At 38.2% G+C, this 23,397-nt stretch overlaps 1 protein-coding gene across 4 annotated transcripts in view; it reads left to right on the top strand.

The window, feature by feature from the left end:
- Positions 1 to 23,397, top strand: part of CCDC149 (coiled-coil domain containing 149) — a 53,385-nt gene that overhangs the window by 24,135 nt on the left and 5,853 nt on the right. For 3 of the 4 annotated variants that reach the window (XR_001920072.2, XM_018067934.3, XM_018067927.2), the window contains exons 5-12: positions 292 to 408; positions 1,874 to 2,046; positions 3,506 to 3,578; positions 4,881 to 4,965; positions 6,220 to 6,364; positions 12,588 to 12,664; positions 17,745 to 17,849; positions 22,327 to 22,911. Coding sequence is in view for 3 of the 4 variants with exons in the window: in XM_018067934.3 (XP_017923423.1) it covers positions 292 to 408; positions 1,874 to 2,046; positions 3,506 to 3,578; positions 4,881 to 4,965; positions 6,220 to 6,364; positions 12,588 to 12,664; positions 17,745 to 17,849; positions 22,327 to 22,910 (1,359 nt within the window). In the remaining variant the exon portion in view is untranslated. The remainder of the gene's footprint in view (positions 1 to 291; positions 409 to 1,873; positions 2,047 to 3,505; positions 3,579 to 4,880; positions 4,966 to 6,219; positions 6,365 to 12,587; positions 12,665 to 17,744; positions 17,850 to 22,326; positions 22,912 to 23,397) is intronic. The other variant, XM_018067921.2, reaches the window with a different exon arrangement.

The following is a 23,397-nucleotide window of genomic DNA, read 5'->3' as shown; positions in this document are numbered from 1 at the left end:
ATTGACCATGTGTCTGTGTTTACTTGGTCTCTCATCATTTGTATACTCTAGTGACTGTTGTTGCAGGGTCTGGTTCAATTCCTGTCAATGCTTTGACCGTTCAACTGGAATTTTTCACTGAGAACAGGATTGAGCCCTCAGCTCAGAAGATTCCCTCTGGTTTAAATTATATCAACTCTTTGGCCTAGAAGAGCTGAAATCTAGGACACCTTTACTCTTTCTAATACAGATGTACTCTGCTGCTGCAGCCTGTGTTCTTTTGCTTACCAAATCCTGGTTTTGTCATGGCAGCTCCTTCGAATGACTATAGCAAAGCAAAGACTTGGAGATGATGAAGTTGGGGCTCGTCACTTCGCAGCACATGAACGGGAAGACCTTGTTCAACAGTTGGAGAAGGCTCGAGAACAGGTAATAATTAAATGGCCATATAGTGTCATGTTTTCCAGAGCTAGTGCAGGAGCAAGTAAATGGCTTCTGTTGTGTTTGAAGGGCTGGTAGCTGATTAACATTGCAAATAGTGGGGAAGGTGTTGGGATTTTTACTTAAATAGTCCTTATTGAGCACTAATTTAAACACGCATACATGGTTAGAGTGAGTACCTAGTCTCAGAAATGCCTTCTCTAGATTATTGATTCTCCTTTTTCATAGTAATGTCCAACGACAATTTGTGACAATTGAATATTGTCAATTAATGTCAGTGAAAGGGACCCCTTAGTGAAAGCTGTTACAAGTATTCAACACACTATGCAGTGGCTGATATATCTCCTAAAGATAGTCTCTGAATCAAATTTTCTGTAGAACTGTTGTTAGTCTCATCTTCTTCCTGCCTCTGAGCTATTTCTTCCCCTCTTTGGAAAAATTCTCACATCAGTCCTCCTCTCCCTGCCTCAAGTCTGTGTTAATACTATGTACCATGCAGCATCCAATTCATCAGACTCTTTCCCTAATATGGATACATAAGTTTCTGGGCAGTTTGGGCGGGTTATATTCTCTGTTGTTCCCACACTCATTCCTACCTATCAGTTCCACCTTGAATGAGCCATTCTGTGATCCAGGAAAGGTTCATATTTCTGATTTTTCAGTCTTCACTGAACTGCAGCACCATTTTGCCTTACCAGAAAGGCTGTTGGGCTTCTTCCAGGGTGATCCTCTCTGCTAACTCTGTTCCCAAGCTCATTCTCTTTCTGTTCATCACCTGGCCTCTTTCCGTATGATGGTCTGTTGTCCTTCCTGGCTTATCCGTGTTTTCTGAGGTGTGGATGGAGACTTCTGAATTCATTGCAGACTTTTCTCACACTCACAGTTTCATCTCCTTGGAAGTTTGAAGCTCTTTGTCCTTGAGTATCTTTCATACTGGACTTCTTCACCCTTCTGCTTGATAGCAGAGCTCACCCTGTTGCCTCCATGCTGGCTTATTTTGTACTTTTTCTGTTCTTCTTCCTATTCTGTGAAACTTCATTGCTCAAGTCCCATATTAGTATAAATTCACACTTACAGACCTTTTTTTCATTTACCAAATTTGACAGATTCTTATTCAGTTGACTTAATTCCTGGAGTCCTAGAAATTATATACTAAGATGAGCTTAATATGTTTGTAGCAGAATTATAGTAGGGATTGATGTTTCTTTTGCTGTTACATTTTAATTGTTTTCTAGAAATTTTGTAAAACAAATCTAACTGGTAAAGTTACTTAAATTAATGAAATACTGCCAAAATAGAGTGAAAGTACCTGAGGTTATGAGCTTTGAAAAGACTTCTGACTGTCCAAAATCAATCCTGTTCAAACATGTGCTTATTGCTGTTTTCAGGCTGGGTGCTATGTAATCTTTTGTTTAAGTTTTAAAAGAGTGATGCAGCTCTTCTTTCTTCTCAGATTGAGACTCTAAGATATGATCTTCAGGCTGCACTGGATGAGTTACATGATGTGAAAGAGGAACGTTCTTTTTACCAAGATAAGTCTGACAGACTAAACCAAGAGCTGAATCATGTCTTAGGAGGGCATGAAAACCGTATCATTGATGTAGATGCTTTATGTATGGAGAACAGGTGAGTGCATTGCAAACCTTACCATTTCCCTAGAAAATACAGTGCATTGCTGTAATAGGAGCATCAGGTAGTCAGTCACAACAAAACTTCAGAGAAAATTTATCCAAGAATACAAGTTAAGAGATTTTGGTAATTGTTGTTGTTTGTACTGTAACTAAGCAGCAAATATTGAGAAAGTTAGGCTGCAGAAAGTTACCAATATTGTATTTGGCTACAGAGATGTCAGTGATGTTCCCAAATAGAGCTAAACATGGAAAAGGAAGAGACGTTCAGACCTTTTTATTCCCGTCACTGTATGGCACCAAAAGAAAGAATATTAAAAATTTGTGTCTTGAGAAACTCCTAGTGAGCTGTAATGGGCTAGTCTTGGATTGAAAACAAGGACTTTGAGTACTCTGAGTTAATACCTTCAGACATAATTTTCACCACAGGGAGAGGTGGTCAGTATGGTTTGCCAACAGAATTTGCTGGTGAAATCACCCACATATTCTTGCCACTTCCTTGGGAAAAGAATATGTTTTATGGTCTCCACTAAGAATGACAGAGAGAAATCACTGACAGAGCCATAGCAGGTACCTCCCTTAATGTCAACAATTACCTTAAAGTGAAATAGAACTTGTAAGACACTTTTCATTTACAAAGACTTATGCTTCAGGTAAGAAAGTCTAATACCAAAGGCATTACTTCTTCCCAGCAGCTTCAGGGTTTTTTTCAGTTTTGTGTGGCCTATGGAATTCTGTATGAATTTAAACCCCCTGCTCCCCTGAAAGTGGCATATTTTTTTTTTTTCTAAAATAATTAAATTGTCACTAACCCTAACACAGCTGCAATTGCACTACGTGAAGGAGAATATTTTATAAATCCTTTATACATAAAAAATGTATTTTCCTATGTGGAAATAACTGTCTAATCCAAGTGCATAAACTGTATTAGGAAGAACTGTACTGTTTAATTTAACTGTGTGCCATTTTTCAACTATATTGTTAAATTTTCTACTTTGTGATTGCCAATGAGAAGTGCCAAGTAAGTGATGGATATTGCAATGCAAAAGTTCTGCACAACTGAGTGTTTTGTTGACATATATACAAATCTTCACGTGTCCATCTCACAGGCCTTCAAGTACAGAGGACACACATAAATGCTTCCTGACTATTTCCTCTAGACGTAAATATATTCTTTTAGCTTTCCTCCCCAGAAACCTGAGGACCAATATAAAATAGTTGTGCAGCATGCTTGACAAATCTAACAGGAGGGCAACCTCCTGTTCTGATGCAATTTTTTTCCGTACTTAAAGTTTTATGGGGTCAAGAGCAGTAAGATTCTGCTATCATATCCCTCACGGAACTGCAGAGGGAAAAGAACTCTCAGTAGTTCAAAGAGAGGACATGCCAAGTAGTAAAGAAGACTGCTTAAGGCGGTCTTGAAGGTAACATGAAGTAAAGGATTACTTCTTTTTCAGGTATCTTCAAGAGAGATTAAAACAACTTCAAGAAGAAGTCAACCTTCTTAAGTCTAGTATTACTAAATATAAGGTAAGATTCTCTCAGTGTATCATCTAAACTGTGCTTCATGGTTCATGGAAGTTATTGTTCATTTTCATTTTATATGTATTTAAAGAGCAAATTTGTGTCTTGCAAGAAAAATCCACCATTGACATTCTGACAATATTATTATGTATATGTATTACGTGCTCAGTCTTCCTCGTAGGCTTTTTAGCTGATGGTAGTACAAAGGGGTACCTATTAACAGCATTTTGAAAAATTAATTAAATACCTTTTTTTAAGTTCTTTGGGGGAACTCTCCTCTTTCCAGGGGCAGGTAATCAGCCTTCCAGCCAATTGGTAGGTGAAAAGTAGCAGATCGTGCAGTGTGTGGTGAATGACTGCAGCTGTGCTGCTGTCACAAGAAAATCTTGTCTCCCTGTCCCCTAATGGCTGTGCTATTTCTTCATGTATCTTAATAATCACTAAGCCTTCATTGTTCTTCTATTCCCGGGTTAAGGTATATGCTGTTTTACATGAAACCTTCAGGACTGAGTTTTGCTCTTCCCTGAAGTTAAGCCCTCTTATTTTCTTCTGATTTTGGGGAGTGGGAGGGGAGGGCTGCTTGTCAGAGCAGAGAAGGATAACCTTAGGATTGTCAATAGGACTTCTTCATTTAGGTCACTGTAAAGCAGTCACAGCACTCACTGCTTTTTGTGCATGAACAAAGCTCCTCAAAGTACCAACTTGATTTCAGCCTCTGTTTGTGCTTACAACTTGGGTCTCTTGGAGTGTGAGTCAGTTTATTGGTGAGAACTGAGCACCTTCGTGGTCTGGTGGGTTTCACTGAACTGTATTTGAAAGAGCTGGACTTCTGTAGCAGGATCATTCTACTTCTGATTCCTGACAGTCAGTATTTGCTGCTAAAAGGGCTTCTAGAAACTCTGATAGAGGAGTTTGAGCTTTCCCTTTGAAGTCTATCCAAAGAAAGATGGGAGAAAGTCTGAGTTTGTTTCCAACCAATATTCTCTACAGGATACTGCAGTATGTTCACTGTTGCTATTATTAAAAAATAGGCAAGTCTTAAAAATACATTGTGGGGAGTGGGTGGGAGAGATTACAGTAAAATGATTGCAATGAAACAGAATGAGTCTTTGTAACATTGCAGAGACTGTTTTGGCTGAAGAATAATTCTCTCTAGGAGAGTCATATGCTTATAGCTTCTATGGGTGTAAGCTCTAGGCCCTGCAGCATTGTTCTGAGACCAAAACCCAAAATTCCAGACTCTTTTCTCCTAATGACAGGATTTGTTGGCTACTGTTTTTCTAAATAAGATATTTATTGTTTCCCTAGAATGCACTAGAGAGACGAAAAAATTCAAAGACTCATAGTAGATCCAGTAGCAGTGCTTTGACTGGAGTCCTTTCTGCAAAGCAAGGTATTGCGTAAATGCAGCATGATGTTGCATATCTCATTGAATTCTTTTCATCTTACCTCCTAATTTCAGTAACTCTTTCCTCACCAATCAAACCAAAAGCTCTCTTCTCTTTCCCTGTTTATTATTATGTGCTAATTCTTGTCCTTCTCTTCATTGAGTTGACAATATAAAATTTGCCTCTTGATTACTACTTCTTCTTTTGTTAATTCTTTTGCCCTTCATTCTCTCCCCATCAGTTTTACCAAATATTTTCTTTACTCTCTAACCCCCTCTGCAGCTTTGACCCTGACAAATCACTTTATTCATCTCTCTGCTTTGGTAACAATGGCAGTCACAATTCACATTCCAAATAAAAATAGACTGGCTGAGGGGCCTAAAGTCAGGTTTTCTGCTACTGTTTTTGGAAGCTTTTACATTTGTATGTTTTATGAGAAATCTTTGTATCCCATGTTTCTTCATGGGTAGCAAAATGGAGTAATCTCTTTTCCCCGTTTAAAAGAAAATACCAAGATTAGGAAAAATGGGGAAGAAAAAATTCTTTGAGCCAAACTATATCTTGTACCCTCCTTTTTAGATGTAGGTATATTCATTCACACACACAAGGTCAGTGGTAAGTGTCATGGTAGGTTTAAACTCATTTTTCTGGTTTTGACTTCTCTTTTGTGCTCTTCTCCATGTACTTGCATACATACATATATATATATAGAGAGAGAGACAGAGCCAGGTTCTAGTTACAGAATTTAACAATACTTGTGAACTTCCTGATGTGTCTGAGAGGTACAGACTCTAAGCTACAGAGGAAGAGTTCATGGGTGACTGTATTTTCACATCACTCTTAAATAACCTGAAGGATATAATAATTCTAAAAAGTAATATAAAAGCTTCCTTGTGGGCTTCAGTTGTAATGTAAGTGGGAAAGAAATGACCAGTTTGGACCAATCTGTAGGGCTGTAAAAGAATGATTTTGTTTCCTTCTGAACACAAATAATTTTCCAAAAGTAGAACTGAGTTAATGTAAGATGTGTCTGCCTATACTTGTTCTGGCTTTTGCTGTGAAATAACAATCAGCTTGGAAAGCCACCATCTTTATGCCAGCTAGAAATTATATTTCTGGCCTTTTTCACTTTGTTAATTGAAAGAAAAATATATGTATTCATTTAAATAATGAGAATAGTTCTTTAATACTAGTCAATGTTTGTGTTGCATCTCTGTGCATAGAGAAGCCAAAACTCATTTGTGTTTTTAACATTATAGTCCAAGAGTTGTTGTCGGAGGATCATGGATGTAGCCTACCAGCCACACCACAGTCCATTTCAGATCTCAAATCACTGGCCACTGCATTGCTGGAAACCATCCATGAAAAAAACATGGTCATACAACATCAAAGACAAACCAACAAGTAGGTGGCATGACTTCTAAGTAAAACAGAACTTACCAAGCTATGGAAAAGTCATAGGTTGGGGGGAAGTTTCAGGGAAAAGGGAAAGAAGATACATTTTCACAGAAAATTCATTGTCGTGGTTAATTGGCGGATTCTTCAGTTTTTAAGACAGGTACGTGATTAGAGAAAAATTACATTTTCAAATTAAAGTCTGAGGTTGACAGAGACATGTCTGCCTCTGCTAGGCAAGGATTGGTTTGCTGCTCAGGTTTAGGATGAACCATAATATCACAGGGGAGACTTCTAGCAGGAAGTCTGTAGGGATGGCTAAAGAAAAGCTGCAGGGAGAAAGAACATCCTTGAACTGGAGAAGATTTGTGATAATTGGTTGTAATGTAGGAATTTTTCAATGAACACTGGTGGGGATAATAAATGTTGCACCTAGAAAAGGGTCCGAAAAGATTAATGTTATATTTGTCTCAAGCTAGCAGCCTATGTGTCCTACAAGTGATAGCTGTTGCTCCTACAGTTATTTAACCAAAAGTTGAAGGAGATAAACACAGTTGGATTGCTACTATGCATATTTTTTTTTTTTAATCTGAACTGAACTTTCAAGGAGAGTTTGTTTACTCTTAGCTCTTCTGCTCATCAACAGAATTCTTTGTGGCTTGTACAGTTCCTATCATGGTAGAATACAATAATTTTTGACACATTTTTTGACATTCTGATATTATTGTCCTTATACAGTATATGAAAATCAGAGCTAGGAAGTGTTCCTTGATTTTGTGCTCAGTTTTCCCCCCTTTCTTCTGTGGTTTTTTTTTTTTTAAACCCTGAGTCACTACTGGTAATCAGGGGTTATTCAGGCTTCTCAAAAGCACATCAGGACCAGATGCCAGCAATAGACAGACATCTTTCATGAAAGGAAGGAGTAGTACTGAAGTAAACTATATTGCACTAGAATAGATGATTCATTTTGAAAATTGATAACTTAGATACTAGATGGACTCCATTGCATAATTCTTAGTGATGTGGCAACAGAAGTAGAGGAGCAGTTTATAGCTACTCTTAATAACCTTGAGACAGCAAATGCCTTATCAGCTAAAGGGATTCTAAAGCGGTGAAAATGTAGCCCAGATCTATCTGATGGTAGCTCAGTCAATTTGTGTCTGTCTGTCCTGTGATGCAAGAGAAGTTCCTGCACAGAGCAGTGCTAAAGAAGGGCTAATCCCTGCTTACTCACTTCTTACTGCTAATGTAACATCAGAAGAAAAACATCCAGAGAAAACTTTTGTTAATTCCAGGTATAACCAATCTTTACCTTTTACGTCCTGATACTTTATCACTTCCTGGTGTTCTATTTTGCGTGCTCTTTCTTTTTTTGCAAAGTTCTTTCATAACTTTGTATTTCTCTTTGATCATGTACAGTCTGTTGCAGCTCTCAAATATCACTGCAATGATGGCTTTGCTTTCTGATGCTAGTCTCTGCTTTCAGCTATTGAGTATGAGCTTTCTTGAGATAAGCCTTCACAAGGAGATACAGTTCTTTTGTCTGCGTGCCCAATGGGTCACATATAACCTCGGGAGTAGCAATTGGATGTATGCACAAACTGGTATTCTCTGCCCAACAGAAGATCAGGTCCCGGAGGGAAGTGACACTCCATGTCTGTCCGAGATCACAAGTGCGCTCAGAACTTTAGTGTCGTAGACAGTTCAAGATACTTTAGAGGAAAAAAAAAAAGAAAGATAAATCCTGGTCAAGTTGAGTGAAGAGCCTCAAAAACACTCCTATGTGGTATGCTCCTTCTTTTTGTCACATTTGGCTTTAGTTGGATTAAAGCTTGTAAGGACCAGGAGGAATGGGAACCACTACAAGTAGAAGCACCTAAGACATACAAAAACTAAGGTGAAAAAGGGAAATGCAGACAGGACATCAAGAAAAGACATCCTTTATTTGAGATGCATTAACTGTTGTTGGGGGCACTTATTTGCCATGTAAAGAGTTAAAACTAAAGACTTCTGACTTCTGAAAATGGGCAAGAAACTACCCATCTGTTGGAGAAGGTTGGAGGTGAGAGCGTGGTCAGTGTACAAGATAAATGGACAGGTTCATAAACCGGTACTAGTATGGATGGGTGCTTTTGTTAAAGACATTTCTCCATTCAAAGTAGGAAGTTGAGAAGGAAGTGGGGCTAGAGAGAATTGTAACAACAAAAACTTTTGTATAAATCACAAGGTAGAAATCTTTCTCTTCACAAAGAGCATGTTTGGAGGACACAGTTAGATTTGAAGATTGTTGTTTGAAGAAAGTGAGATTTGTTGGGTAAAGAACGTGAGATTTTGGGGTAAATGTTTCATTCAGGGAAGAAGTTCTGCTTTTGATATTTGGGAGTTTTTTGACCTAGTGATGATTTTATTATCAGTAAATGAGACTTTCCAGACCATATGAACTTAACTTTCCTCCATACAGTTAACCTACTCTAAAGTCTAAACCTCTTTTGTTGCTTGCAGATTGAGAGTTGACTATATGAGTTTACACAAGCAGAATGGGGGATTTGTTTTCTGATTAACTGAAGCAATAACAAGGCTGTGGATTTTTTTAATGTAGATTAGAATTTGGATGCGCTGTTGAAGTTGACTTTCTGCTGTTACACTGTTGTTAAAAACATCCATTGCCACTTGTTCTTGGAAAAGACACACTATTATTATTGCCACTTTTCTAAAGATGTGGCATGATAAAAGGAGCTGTGGGAGTTTGTGCCGAGGAACAAGTAGACTAAATCCAGCCTTTATCTTTTTAGCCTCAGTTTTCAGGAAAAAAAGTAGTTGTTTGGGAAGAAAACAGATTGTTTTTCCTAGGTGGTTGGTAGCTTCTAATGCTATGTTTAAGGCAGGTCCAGTGTTTTATCTCACAAGTCCATTAGCTTAATTTGAAAAGACAGTTGCAAATTAATTCTGTATGCAGTAGTGTGTTGCAAGATTAAGTAGTTACATAAATGCAAAACCAAACAGTCCTAACCCTATCTAGCAAGTGGATAAAAATCCTTTTTGTTCTGCCAGCAATAAACCATTTATTAGATATTCTTTTTAGTGCAATTTGTTCCTGAAATTCTCAGCACCTATGCAAGCCAGATCAGTGTAGAAGCTGCTCTGCTGGTCAGACACGTTGCACTAATTTTAACGTTTCTAACTTGGGCAAGCTCAGACATCACCAAACTTACAAAAAGGATGGTGTCGGTCTGTAACTTGAGTATGTTTCCGTGTGATGTGTAGAGCTAAATATGTGATTGTGACAGACTCTATTTACAGGCATTTAGGTGATTGTATCTGTATGAGGGTGTATGTCTTCTGTAGCAAGATGTAAATTGAAAGTGAGGTGAATGGAGCTCAGGTGCTGTAAATCACCACAGCTCCCTTCAGATTATGGCCATGTATGTTGGAAACCGTGGGAGAGCCAGAAAGGGTCTTCTAAAGTCAGGTGGGAGCATTGCTGCTTTTTCAAGAACAGTAGATTTCTGTAAAACTTTATCCTGGAGGGAGGCTTAGACTAACTCCTTTGTTGATTAAACATATGACCAGAGGACAGTGGAAATAGCTATGAGAACCTGGGTCCACGACATGATCCTTCTGTTTTAGTTGAAGGATCTGGTCCACTGGGTCTAGAGACAAAAAAAACAGATTAGGGAATTTGATACTACCAGCCCATGCAGCCCCTTTAAAAATACCTACCCAGGTAGGCCTACCCAGCTCAGTCTTCCCACAGCAGATATGGAAGTGGCAAATTATCTGGAGGTCAGAGGAGAAAGAAAGAAATGTGAAAAAGCACCTTGTGTTCAGAATTGCTTACACATTTATCTTTCAAAATATGTTTCTATAAGAACTTACAGCTTTATTTAGGATTTATTTCTCTCATACCTGTCTTGAGATAATGTTTTTTTGAGGCAAACTAGAATCATACTCATCACTGAATGTATTTTGCTCTCTTCCTGAATGAAAGGAGTGGGGTTAAGTATTGTCCTCTGCTTTTGCCAACCATTGTTCCGAGACACAGAATGATCCTTCTATGTGAGAACCTGCAACAAAGGTTAAAAAATAGCTCAGCACCTCTTCTGAGAATTCAGTGGGTATTATCAGGATATATTTTCTCCGAAACCTTTAGAAATAGTGTGGTACAGCTGATAAATGAATTACAAAATTTAAGAGAAGCAAGAGAAAAGTGACTTTGCTCTTGTTGCCTAAATAACAGGAGCAGTAGTAATAACTTGATACAGAGGGTTGAGTTTCCTTCTGTGGTATGGCTAGCTGGCAGGGAGGGTAGCATCCTTCCCCTTTTTTTTTATCCTGGAACTACTGGTGAAATACTTACTAAAATAATAAGGATTTTTTTCTTTTCCTGGCAGAAGTGCTGAACTTCTGACTCATTTGTGGTGACAGTCATTAGCCAAATCAATGTTGTTTTCTCAGCTCCCTGCCTGAGCCAACATGCTGTGAAAGAAGTCTTGCATGATCTCTCTGTTCCCTGCCCCTCTAAGCCTGGGGAACTCCATGTCCTTCAGCTGACCCTTGGTGAGGCCTTAGGCAGGAAGGTGGGAATGGGCTCCCTGTGTGCAAGGTGGAGCTCCCTGAAAGCTGCTCTGTGCCTTTCTCTGTCAGCTGTTGCGCTGTGCTGCAGAGCGCAGTTGCTGGATGTCAGGCCATACTCTGGGATAGGAAAATAGAGTTATTAAGGCTGAATCTTTCATACCAGATGGAAAGCATTCTGAAAGTGAAATCTAGACTTGAATAATTTTGCTTTTTATTGGAGAAGACAGTAATAGATCCATCATAACCTTGGTAACATACTGGATTACTGAGTTTCAGTGGGGAAATAAACACAACTGCTTCCAAATGTCTTCTCTGCTTTTGAATGTGATGAACTGTTTGCTTTTTAGCTGACATACCCCTGTACCTCTCAGTGCTTTCTTTGATGTTTATTATAAGCTTTCTCTTTCTGTTTTATGTTCCGTCTCTCATCTTGATATTTTTGTAATCTTTAAAATACTTATGGGCTTTTGTTGTGTCATTGCATAGCCCTCACAGTAGAGATTTCAAAAATACTTAATCCTTGTTAATCAATTTTTCTAGCCCCTTTGATATTTGCTGGGTTTGCTATTCTTCATGTCCTTCCCAGAATCTGCCATCTTGTCAGTAATGACATTCCCAGTACGCTCAAATGTCTGCACATAAAGCCCTCGCTGGAGAGCTCCAGTGCAGTATTACACAGCTCTGATGTGCATGGGAAGATACTGTTGCCTTGCTGTGTTGTGATATGCTGCTTCTCAGCATTCAGTTCAAATTTAACTGACTTATCCTGTTGCTGTAATTTGATGAGTAAAACCTGCTGTCCATAATCCGTGCTGTCATGTTTAGAATTGCTGCCTCGTCTAGGTTTCTCAGTCTGTTGAGTATTGTTTGGGATTTATTTAAAGACTTCTGACTCCAGGAGACTTGCTGTGCCTGTGAAACACTTTCAAAAATTCATTGGAGAAAAGAGCTTTCTTTGCAAGATAGAAATCTCTCATTTGATCTGGGGAGAGAATTAAGACTAAAAGTTAAATCCTGCAGGAGAGCTAACTGCAAATAGTATTTGTGTATGAAATCAGATACAAAAGAAGAGATGACCCAAGGAATGCAGTGAAAACTAAGAGAGGGTGATAAAGGCACCAAAGGACTTGAAGCTTTTTAGTAAAGGAGAAAACAGTTCAATACTAAAAAAAAGGTATAGTGGAAAAAGTATTCCTTGCCATTTTAAGCAATCTTAGTGATAGAGAAACCTCTCTGAATAAAGTACTAGGCCAAAATTGTGTCTTGGAACCTCAGAATCAATCTAGATGTTGTCTTGAATTTTCCATATTTTGTCTGTGTAGCTTTTACCTTCTGGGTTTAGCTAGAGAGAAAATAAAGTGATATTTGCAGGCAAGGAGGTAGAAATACTGTGAGTTGCTATTCTTTTACTGAATGGCAAAGATTGAAAGTCCAGTACATCCTAGGCCTTTTTTTTTTTTTTTTTTAACCATGGGATAGATTAGACAAATATATTTAATTTTTAACTCTGGGGGAGGTTGTCCATTGCTTTTAGTGAAAAGAGATGACTGTATACAGATTTACTGCACTAGTTAAGTAGCAAATTAAAAATTCAACTGTAAGGTGTAAGCAATTGCACTTTGGTTACCTTGGTATAACAACTATTCTTTTTCTGAAGAATTCTAGGTAATCGAGTGGCAGAACTAGAAAAGAAATTAAGAACTTTGGAAATTGCTGGCTTGTGGAGTCTTCCAGGTTAGTAAAAATTCGAGACAATAGCTTGCATTATATAGTTTTCAAGGGTATGTTTACGTTTAAGAAAAGTTTGGCTATAATTTTTTTTAATGATGGTTATTTTGCAAATGTTCTTTTCAGCACATTTGCAAAATTAGAAATGTCTAATATATATTAAGTTGAAGCCAAAAATCACTAAACTTTTTAACTCTTAATTAAGTGTAATATGCATTGGAAAAAAACTGAAAAATACTGAAAAAAAGGATTTAAATGTTGGGAATAATCAAATTATTTCCATAGACTGCAGACAAAACAAAAGGAAACTATTTTATTTAAACATTGTATAAAATATTACACAGGTTATTGGCCATTATGTTTTTCAACAAATTTTATTTATTAATTTTGTACTTCTTGTAACTTCCATGGATTTTTTCACTGTTTTTAAATTTTTTTTTCTGTAGAATCATAAACTCTTAGAAACTGGAAATGTAAATGGTCCTAAATTTTCCAGTCCATCTCTCCAGAACAGGTTTATTCCCAGTAGTGTCTTAAGTATTCTATTTGGGTTTGAATTACTCAAGTAATGGGAGATTAATCTGCTTCCTAATAGACCTCATTGTTAGGAAAATGTGCAATATTTAATTTACATTTACTTTTTTGCTTCTTTTCTTCCCATTACACCTAATTGTGTCTTCTTTAACCACTGTAAATTATGCTGCTCCATTGTTGGTGTTTGCATCATTAGGCTTTGTTGTTTTTACAGCTTCCTATCAGTGCTGCTGGGGGTGGGAGTGAATGTGGTTTAGGCTTCTAGGTTTTTGACTCTGTGTTTTTTCTACCTAACTTTTACATCTAGAAGAAAACATTTAACAGAGCTGAAGAACCCCTGGGACAAACCTATGCTGTTCATCTGTTTGGGCTGATGTGGTGTGTTTCCACTTCAGCTTGCCCGTTGTGGGCATTCTCAATCACCTCTCTGGAACTGGCTCTCTTCTTGACTCTTTCCAGAACTACAGGTCCCAAATTTGTTTCCATGGATTACTCCTCAGTTAGGCACCTGACAGGCATAGTGTGCTTTAGTGCATTTGTCCCTCCCATATTGTCCAAAAGATGTCAGTGAAATATTTGTCTAAGACGGTGCTAAAGCAGTTTTGTACACTAGTACAGATGTGTATTATAAACTCACTGGTTCAAGGTACCGTAGGGGTTTGTTTGGTTGGTTTTGTTTTTCAAAAATAGTGTTCCATGAAATTTTTACACTAATAAATGCAGCATTTCTAATCTTTGCAAAATGTATTTTAAAAAATGGAAGCGGAAACTTCTTACACCACTGTTGATCTGTGTAGGTAAGAAAAGAAATTAATGTTTATATAATAACTGTCTTTTTCCTTCCTTTCTTTTGCTGCCTGAAGGCCTGAGCTACAATGTCTCAGTGGGATTTGGGAGTAGGTTCTGCTTAACGTATATTTTTAGTGACTGATTTTAGCAGTACGTTAAATATTGTTGCTGCATGTAAATAAATGGAAATGGAAATGTTATCTGAACATTTTTCTATCCAGCAGATTAAGATGTTCAGTCAAATGAGTTAGATGACCACAGGAGAAATAGAGGCTGCTCCACATGACAATTCATTTACATTAAGGAAAATAGTAAGAGAGGATGATCTTAAAAGTTCTAAAGGAATTTTACACTGGATTGCAAGTTCTGTTGAGGCCCAAGGTTTGTTGATTTGTTGCTTGCCTTTTAAATCAGAAGTGCACTTTTATTTCCAAGTGCACACTAATCCCAAGGTGGTCAGAAAGAGCATTGCAACACCTGGTGGGTCACCAGTTTTCTTTTCAGAGCATGTAAAACTTCTGCTCTGTAAAACAGCAGTGCCTAACAAATAGTGTGGGAATACCACAGTGGATTTTGTGGCTGAATGTTGGTTTGGGTGAGGAGCAGAACATGGGGAGTATCTCTTCTAGTTAGTCTTAAATCCAGAGCGAAAAAATATTATTTGGTTGTGATTAGAAGTTTTCATCGTTGAAAAAAAAAATGCAGATAAAAGCTGATGTTCATTCTAGCACTGAAAGAAATGCACATTATAAATTTCAGGTTTTTAATCTGAAGTTAATGTTCCTACTTGGACATCACTGTTCATATAACATTTATAACATCCACTGTCACCATGATAATAATATCTTCCAAATGGTGTTAATATACTCGATCCTATTGAAGAAAGATTTTGAAGGCTTCTGATTTTTTGTTAGGTGACATATTTGTCATCTGCTTTTTGAGAAATGTATGAATGAACTATGGGGAAACTAAATCAAGAGGAAGCACATATTTAATTTTTGAAAAGGTGAAACCAGTATCGTATTTCATTTTCTGTAGAAGTTCTGCCTACCACAGACTTTAGATTCCCCTGCTTGGAAAACGGGCTTTAATTAAATGAATCTCTTATGAGGTTTGTTTTCATTGCTGAAAAGAAAGCAAGCTTGGGCATAGATTTGGCTTTGATTATCTTTTTATGATCCTTCTTACCTTGAGAAGGGAGCAGAGAATGTGATGTTCACAGAAACGTTTAATTCTTTGCTTTGTCTTGGGTACATTGTGGTTCAGATATGCACACATAATATGTTAAATGTATTCAGTAATAGTATATAGTAAACAGCACCTTATTCCTCTCACAATTTGATGTCACTAGACATTCAAATAAGTTATACTGTAATTTTTTTAAATATATCATTTCCAGAAAATTCCAGGTTTTCACTGGAAAAAATTCTTAGAAAAGAACCATCCATGACTCATCCTTTTTCTGTGTGGGATGATAAGAGAGTTTCAGGGCTGCCTCTTGCTCTGCAGTAATCGGCACGGAGCAGGGGCAAGGGAGAGTTAATGGGCTCAGCAGCTGCAGTGGCTGCAGCCACTTATAGTGGTGTGGGGTGCAGCAGAGGCTATAAGAGGATACCCAACCCTGGAGAAGAAAATGAAAAATTTACTACTACTGAAAACTTCTGTGTGTTTTGAAATCAGTATACTTTTCACTAAAGTTCTTGAAAAATTCATTAGAGGAACATGAAGGTTATGAAATTGAGTTTACAGAGCAGATAGTTGAAATTCCTTGTGTGTAATCCAACTTCAGATCATGATTCTCAGAATGCAGTGTAGCAGTACCCCTATGTCCCTCCTTCATGAATGGATATGAGTCGCTGTTAATAAATAAATATGCATCAGACTCTTTGAGCCACATCTATTGTTAAGATGTGTGGATACTGAGCTTAGCTTTATTTTCTGTAACCAGATTGGTTTTCAGAGAAAAATGTGAAAGTAAATGTGTTTACTGTGTAAATGCTGGCTGGAAGTCAAGAAATATCTTTTTTGAAGCTTGTCTTGCAATCTTCAGGAACTTCAGCTCAGGCTTTACTTTTTTTATTAAATTAAAAAAATACTCTGCTTTCTACTTTCCTATTAAAACCTCCCCTCAATATTTTTATTCATCATCTTTATACTTCCTCTGTTGGATTCTTTTGTATCTCTCTGGGTATGTGGCTGCTTTTGACTGGTGTGACTATCTGTTGGGTGTTTTCACTAGTTCTTCCCTGTATGATTTATTTCTTCCAGTACAAAATTCCTTCATTGTTACAGCAAAGTACATTCATCTAGGGGCTTTTGCATTTTGAAATAGCCATCGGATTTGGTTTGCCTTTTTTTTTTGTTTTTAAACAATTTTGCCTTACACTGGGGGGGGGGTTCTCCTCTTTGCTGCTAGTTAATATTGTTTTTTACTACTGACTGTGGCAAAGGCAGAATTCTGGTGCATATGTCAGGGATCAAAGCTTGACAAGATCCATGTTTCAAAAGCATTAATTGCATTCATATTGCTGCAGTGTATTGCCCAACATGAGGATAACGGTATAAAAACATCATTAATACCTTCAGGATCAAGGTATTTGCAGCCAGTGCCTTCAAAAGTAGTTAGGGATTGGGGTCATCCCGTTAGACTCCATGGGAACAGCTTCACTTTTATTATTCCCCAGTAGTTACCAGAACTTTCTCAGAGCTGGATTTATTCCAAGTATCTCCTGACCTGGTGCTCTTTTGAAAGTCTTTGTCTTGGATGGGTGATTAGATTTAGGATGTTGCATTAAGGTGAAAGGTGCAAACAGATTTAGAGGGGAGAAGTGGTTGTTACATAAATGTCCGTTCTCATGGAGATAAATAGGGCAGTAGCTTGCTGCCTCCCCAGCCATTACTTCTGGGTGGCAGTTGTTCTGGAGGCCACACAAACACCACACTTAGCTGATCTTGCACATTTCCTGCTGTTTCCTCTCGAGGTTTAAGGTAGTGTCAGTCGCTAAAAACATGACCATCCTAAGTAGTGTAGTACTTCCTAAAGGATCTGCAGGTGTTGCTGTTTGTATTGCTAGAATATGTAAAGACTAGGCATCTACAGCAGAGTCCTCAGATGAAGAGTATCTTGCATTATTTTGTCTGCAAAACAGCTGGAAAATTGCCCTTTTTCATTTGGTTTAAAACGAAAATGCTCAGAAATGTTTTTGTAATTTTCAGATTAAAATCTCTCCTGTACTTGTTTGCTCCCTCAGTTCTTAGTTATGCTAAGCTTTTAGTATTTATTAAGGGAGTATTGTAGAATAATATGTAAGCCTGAAGTGTAAAACGACATAATTATGAACCTTCTTGTATCACATGATGCAGAGTAATACAGAGTAAAGAGCCAGTGCTGAACACCTGCTGGTAATAGCATGCAAATGATCCATTATTCTTTATAAAACTTTTGGTATGATCTGATTATTAATATTTGTAATGGAATGCTAATTGCTAATAGCATTTGCTGCATACAGCACCTGGTCTTTCAAAATCTGGCCTTTACTCAGTACTGCAGGTAAAAACATACACCTTTTCTGCATTTTACTTGTATGTTCCAGATCCAGTACAGAGGGTTTTTTCCATGCTCTGAAAAGGATCATTTGAGATGCTTCTCCTGTTCTGTACTTTTCTGTAACATTGCTAAAAAATTGTAGGATATGTTTGGATATCATTAGTGCACAATGGATTAATTGGTGGATTGTTGGTTCTAACACTGAGATTGTTCCAGGTGGAAAGGATACGATAACATTCAGTGACCCAACCTTGCCCGTGCTGCAGCGCTCCAGGTCACCATTGTCTTTTACTGATAAGCCACAGAAAGCTGAAGTACGAGGTGAGCACCTGGAACGTAAGGAACATGATGAGAGCTGAGCACTCATTTCTTTCCAAATAAAACGTAATAAATTTTCATGCTGGGATAGCAGAAGGCAAATTTTCAGTGGTCACGGAGATTGAATAAATCATCCAAAAGTAAAACAGCCAGGTGGTCCCAGTGCAAATAGCAAAGACACAATTGAAAAATTACTGTTGAATAGATTGCACAGGACTAGGGATCAGGCCCTACACCTCAAAGAATTTTCCAGCCAGGTAAGCTGATAGTGTGAGAAGTTATTCATGCCATCTGTGTGACAGTTAACTGATTCCTGCGCTTTTTCCTTCAGTTAAAATGCAGTGTAGGAAGCAGTCTGTGGAACTGGCTTAGCGCTTTCCTGCATTATAGGTGATATCTAGATGAATGGGTTCCTGATTGTGCCCAGTAAATTGAAATACCCAACTCATTTTCCTGGAGAAACTGACTGCTTTTTCATAGTCTTGCATGTGTTTTGTTAAAAATCCTTCTCCAATGGTAAGCTTTAACATCGCTCCAAAATCAAGCTTAACTTTAATTTACAGTAGCAGAAGATAGTGTTTTGCTGATAACCTTGATTTTTTTTTTTCCCCTTAGTTTTTCATTATGGATAGGAGATGGATTATTATGCTTGCTTATTGGCGTTTGGATAAGCTCTTTAATGAGCATAACATTTTGGTATGCCCAGATCTTTCTCAGCTAACCATGAAGTATCATAAACAATTTATTTGTTAGTCCTGAAACTAAATAGATTGTGGCTTAATTTTGACTTTATAATCCATATCATCATCTGATAAAATTTGACAGCCAGACTGATCTTTTTTTATGATCTTGATCAGCTGATATTTTTGCTAAAAATAAGAATTGAGACTATAGTGAATATCTCTCTGGTGAGTAATAATAACTCATAAATATTTTTTTTTTACCTACTTAATTGTTGATTTTTAATTAAATCTGCAGTTACTGAAAGTATTTACTTGGTGGCATTAGGCTCTTTCCTTTAGGTATTTGTCCTAGGTGAGGCTGGTACTACAGTTGTGATTACAGGCTGATCAGACAGGCAGTCTGATCTGCCTGTCACATCTCATCAGACCCTGTTGCTGTTGCTTTGTCAAACCTCTGTGCTGAAGCTTTCCATGCTGTGTTTTCTACTTCAGCTGACTTTTTTTTTATGACAGCCAAATGACTTTTTTTGGTGTTAAATACTGATGACCACATGGTTTTGGTGGGCTTTTTTGTCTTTCGTTTGTTTGGAGTTTGGGGGGTTTTTTAAACATGCAAGAATTTAGTGTATCTATAATTGAAAGGAATTTGAAATGTGGGGAAAAGGTTTTCACCCTGAGAAAAAAGGCTGCAGTTTTCACCCCTTTCTAAATGATTCACTTTCAAATCTCATCTGCTAAAAACAATGAAAAACAAACCAATGATTCTGTTGAGCTTTCTTTGTGCTACCAGTGCTGGTAAAACTCTGTATGCAGAGTTCCTTCAAGACAATACAAACTTAGAGGGAACAAAACCTGGAAGAGAGGAAAGACTGAGATCAGGACTCTCGAGTGATTGAAGGACTAGAGTACATGGAGATTGACAGAAAGTCTGAGTGAGGGGGAACCTGCATCTTTCTGAGCAGAGGTCAGAGCACAGGAGTGAGGAACAGGCAGTGAAAGCAAGATGTGATAGAAAGATAGAAAGGTGGATGAGAAATGGGCAGAGTGAGTGTAGGGACTGGATAAACAAAGGGATATAGAGCAGGACCTGAGAGGTAGGGAGGGGAAGAGAAGAGCAGAAGAAAGCAGCCTTAGAGAGGAAAAGGCAGGTAAGGATTAAACCTGTGGCAGTCACAGGAAGAATCAGCTCCCAGTAGGTCGTCACCTTCTTTCCTCCTCTCCGTCTCTTGAGCGTGACAAGAACCAAGGCCGATCACAGAAATTCTGTCATAAAACTGGAGTAGGTTAATAAATTACTGTTCTGCCTGCCCAAACAGCTTGGTTTTTTCCTTGCCTGTGTCCCAGTGTAACTGAGAACCTGCAGTGAGAACTCAGACAAAACTTGCTTCTGTGATAATTAAACTGGGCCAACATTTCTGTGACATAGATGAGCACATATATACTACCAGCCACGTGGGGAAAACCATAGCTTCAAGCAGTAGGTGGAGCAACAGTAACCTGTTCTACTACTCCAGATGCTTTTTCTGAAGGATGTTTGGGGCTGCTATCTTCCCTTAAAAACCTGGAAAGGAAGCAGTGTGTTTTCAGCTGTAGGGCATGTCCTTGTGCTTGGAGTCACACAGCTCTTCTGCATTCAGCATCTATATGGGACTGATGCACTGGTGCCTTTTGTACCACTCTGCATAGAGAATGGCTGCTGTTGAGTTTTAAGAGCTTGGGGCATATTGCAATTTTTCATCTATACCATGTACCTTCAAAATCTGGGGCAGCTTGGCAGCTGGGAAGAACATAGGAATGCGTTTATCTGCCTTCATTTACTAAGCAAGTACGCTCTTGGTTTAAAGTATTACTGAAATAAAAACAAAACTACTTTTATTTTCCTATTATTGAATGATCAGTTGAGTGAAAACAGTTGATAATCAGAATAGCAATGAAATTCTTTTGTATCTGTGTTAGACCTGAAGTCACATTGGTCAGATGCAATCTTTTAAACAGTACCAATGATATTTTGTGTCTGTTTGATCCAAGGAATGTTTTTAGCTTTTGAACAAACATACTATCTTTGTCAGAACTTCTTATAATGCATTAAGTGTTGCCCTAGCTAAATCTGCAGATAATCAAGAGGGCTTTTGCAGGCTTTTTTTATCCAATCTATCCGCTTACCCTGGTCTCATCAAAGCCTCCTTTAGTCTGTACTTGTTATCATTGTTTCTGTTAATCTAGATGGTGGATGTCTGTAGGATATACTGTGCATTTCCTGTGTGAAATTCTGTAATGACATAGTACAGTCATATAAATTAAACACTGTATTTGTCACCAAATCTCACTTTTTCTGATGCCCAGTGTTGTGGGGTAGATTGTACTTGAGTATCATAGATGCTAATGAACAGCTACTCAGGGTTTTTTTCTGCTCCATTGTTGAATGCATTGTCCCTGGGCGCTATTTCAAGCATTCCTGAAGAAAACAGTACTATTTTTCTATGAGCTTTTCTCTGGTGATTTAGTGCTTAGAAACAATTTATCATCAGCAAATTGCAGGAAGGTGATAGGTTGGTGTTATCCTACTGTAAGAGGGAAGAAACTGAGGCATGAAAAGAATAAGGTAGAGTCCCTGCTAATTTCAAGTGCCAGTTTAAGGTACATACATTTTGGCTCTTACTTGAGCAGTTTGATATACAACATGAGCAGAGCAGTCCTGCACATCAAGCTCCTAGGTTTCCAGCTGACTGCTCAGATAATGAGGATTAGATCCAGTGGGTGATCACCTTTTGAAAGTTAATTTATCCCTGCCTTTCCCACAGACTTAAATTCCAGGTCTTCAACACTGCATCCCTAGCTTCCTTAATGGTTGTAAGAGTGTCTGTTCCCTTCATGCCAACCCTTGTCTCACTCACTCAGTAGCTCCCAAATTATAAATGAGACAGGTCTGATAGAGACAGTAGGCTGGTCCTCCCTGCAGCTGGGCTGTCCTGTGCCCTGCATGAGGCAGGATCCCTGTGAGAAAAATAGAGTAATTGCTTACATACTAAAATGTAATGCATCTGCATGACAAGAGTCATTTTAAGCTGTCAATGAAGCCATACTTCTGGCCTTTCCTAATTTTTCTTACTTCACTTTACAAGCTTATTTTCAATGAGGCCTTTTGTTGTCTAATGGTATGAGGACAAATTCTCCCTCTTTCACAAAGTTGTTTGTTTACACATTGCTGTTTTCTCTATTCTGACATTTTGTTCAGTGTTTGCCTTTTGGTATAATGATATATTTAAAATTCTTCCACTACTGCTTTGTTTCATGCTGTTACCCTAATCAAAATAATCTTTTATGTTAGGAGAAACATTGCAGGACCAATAACAAAACTTCATTATTGGATGAAAGCCTGTGAAAAGCTTCAAATAAATGAAGCTTGTGTTAACCCCTGAAAGTGGTAGTGATGTGGGAATTAATTGTAAGCTGTGCCAAAAATTACCATAGCTAAGTGCCTTCCTTGCAGTTGATATTCCTTTGAAAAAATTTGCCTGACCCTGCTGTTCTACGGTATGGTATTGACTGACTCCTAGGATTGTTGGTGTTGGGGAAAGACAGGCTCCAAAACAGGGCCAGATCCAGCAAGAAACTTAGTGCTGATTGCTTATCATCTAAGAAATGGGCCTGGGAGGGGATAGGGAAGAACTCTTAAAAATTCCTTACTAAAGTAAACATCTCTGTGGTCTGGCATTAGTGGTGACACTCTTCAGATCAGATATATAAAAAATACCTGTAACTGTCTCAAGCATTTCACTGTTCCATTTCTCTTTCAGCAGAACAGAAGGGAGAATGTGATGAAACTTGTGCTGTTGCAAGTGATTCTCTGGCTCCAGAGGGAACAAATTTAAATATCAGAAACAAAAATAAACATTTTTATCCTTCGTTGCCCCAGCTACCTTCTGAGGAAGAAGAAATAAACAGGCTTGGAAGTCAGATAATTAAACTGACAGTTGCGGAACTGGAAGGGAAAAGAGCAGGCACTTCTGCAGGGGAGCAGAATGTGGTAGTTGGAGCAGAGCTTAATGGTTCATCAGAGGGAGAGTTCCCACTTTCCAGCCCTGACCCATCCGACCCCACAGATCCCTCAAACTCTGAGAATGAACAAACAGGTGAAACCGAGGCCCTGAAAGACAATGATGAAACCTCAGAGAGCAACTGTGAAATTCCAAATGAAAGAGGGGATCAAAATAGCAGCTCCGTGGATGTGGTGCATGCTGAAGACCCTGGAAGGCATGGAGGGCTCAGTGTTACAACTGCAGACACAAATAACAGCTTTGAGGAGCTCTCTGAATCTGAAAACAAGAAACCATCTGATGCTGCCAAAAACTGTGAATATTTGGATAACAGTTTTGCTTGAGGTACGAAATCCAGGCCCTTGAGCATCTCACTGTAATCCTTTTGCAATGTCTGTGCTGTTGCAAATATGATCAGTGAAACAGTGTGCCGTAGGGTTGATTATTTTACATTGAACTGTTAATATTTTTTTAAAAGATCTCTTTCTGTTAGTTTTGGTTGTAGTGTACCAAAACTGTAAATTACCTAAGGGAAAGAATTAGTGATGAGGTTTAGTCATGTTGGATTTTTGTAATGATTTGAAGTTTCTACATGGATTGATGTAATTTACATTAGTGTAGCAAAGAGGCCAATGATAATGATTTATCATGTTATCACTAGGCTCCTGTAACATGTATGGTCCTAGTGCTGGACTGTGTTTTATGGTTAGAAGTGTCTCTCAAGGGTGATAAATTGAGAAGCATCTTAAGGCTGCAAGGTTTTGCTTCTTTCTCAGACTGCATTCTAGTTCTCTTTACGTATAGTGGCTGTAAAAGTACATCCTTGAAATA

Source organism: Manacus vitellinus, unplaced genomic scaffold, assembly GCF_001715985.3.
Source record: "Manacus vitellinus isolate BGI_N305 unplaced genomic scaffold, ASM171598v3 scaffold_0_pilon, whole genome shotgun sequence".
NCBI classification, from domain to species: domain Eukaryota; kingdom Metazoa; phylum Chordata; class Aves; order Passeriformes; family Pipridae; genus Manacus; species Manacus vitellinus.
This window is presented reverse-complemented; position numbering and strand designations above follow the sequence as displayed.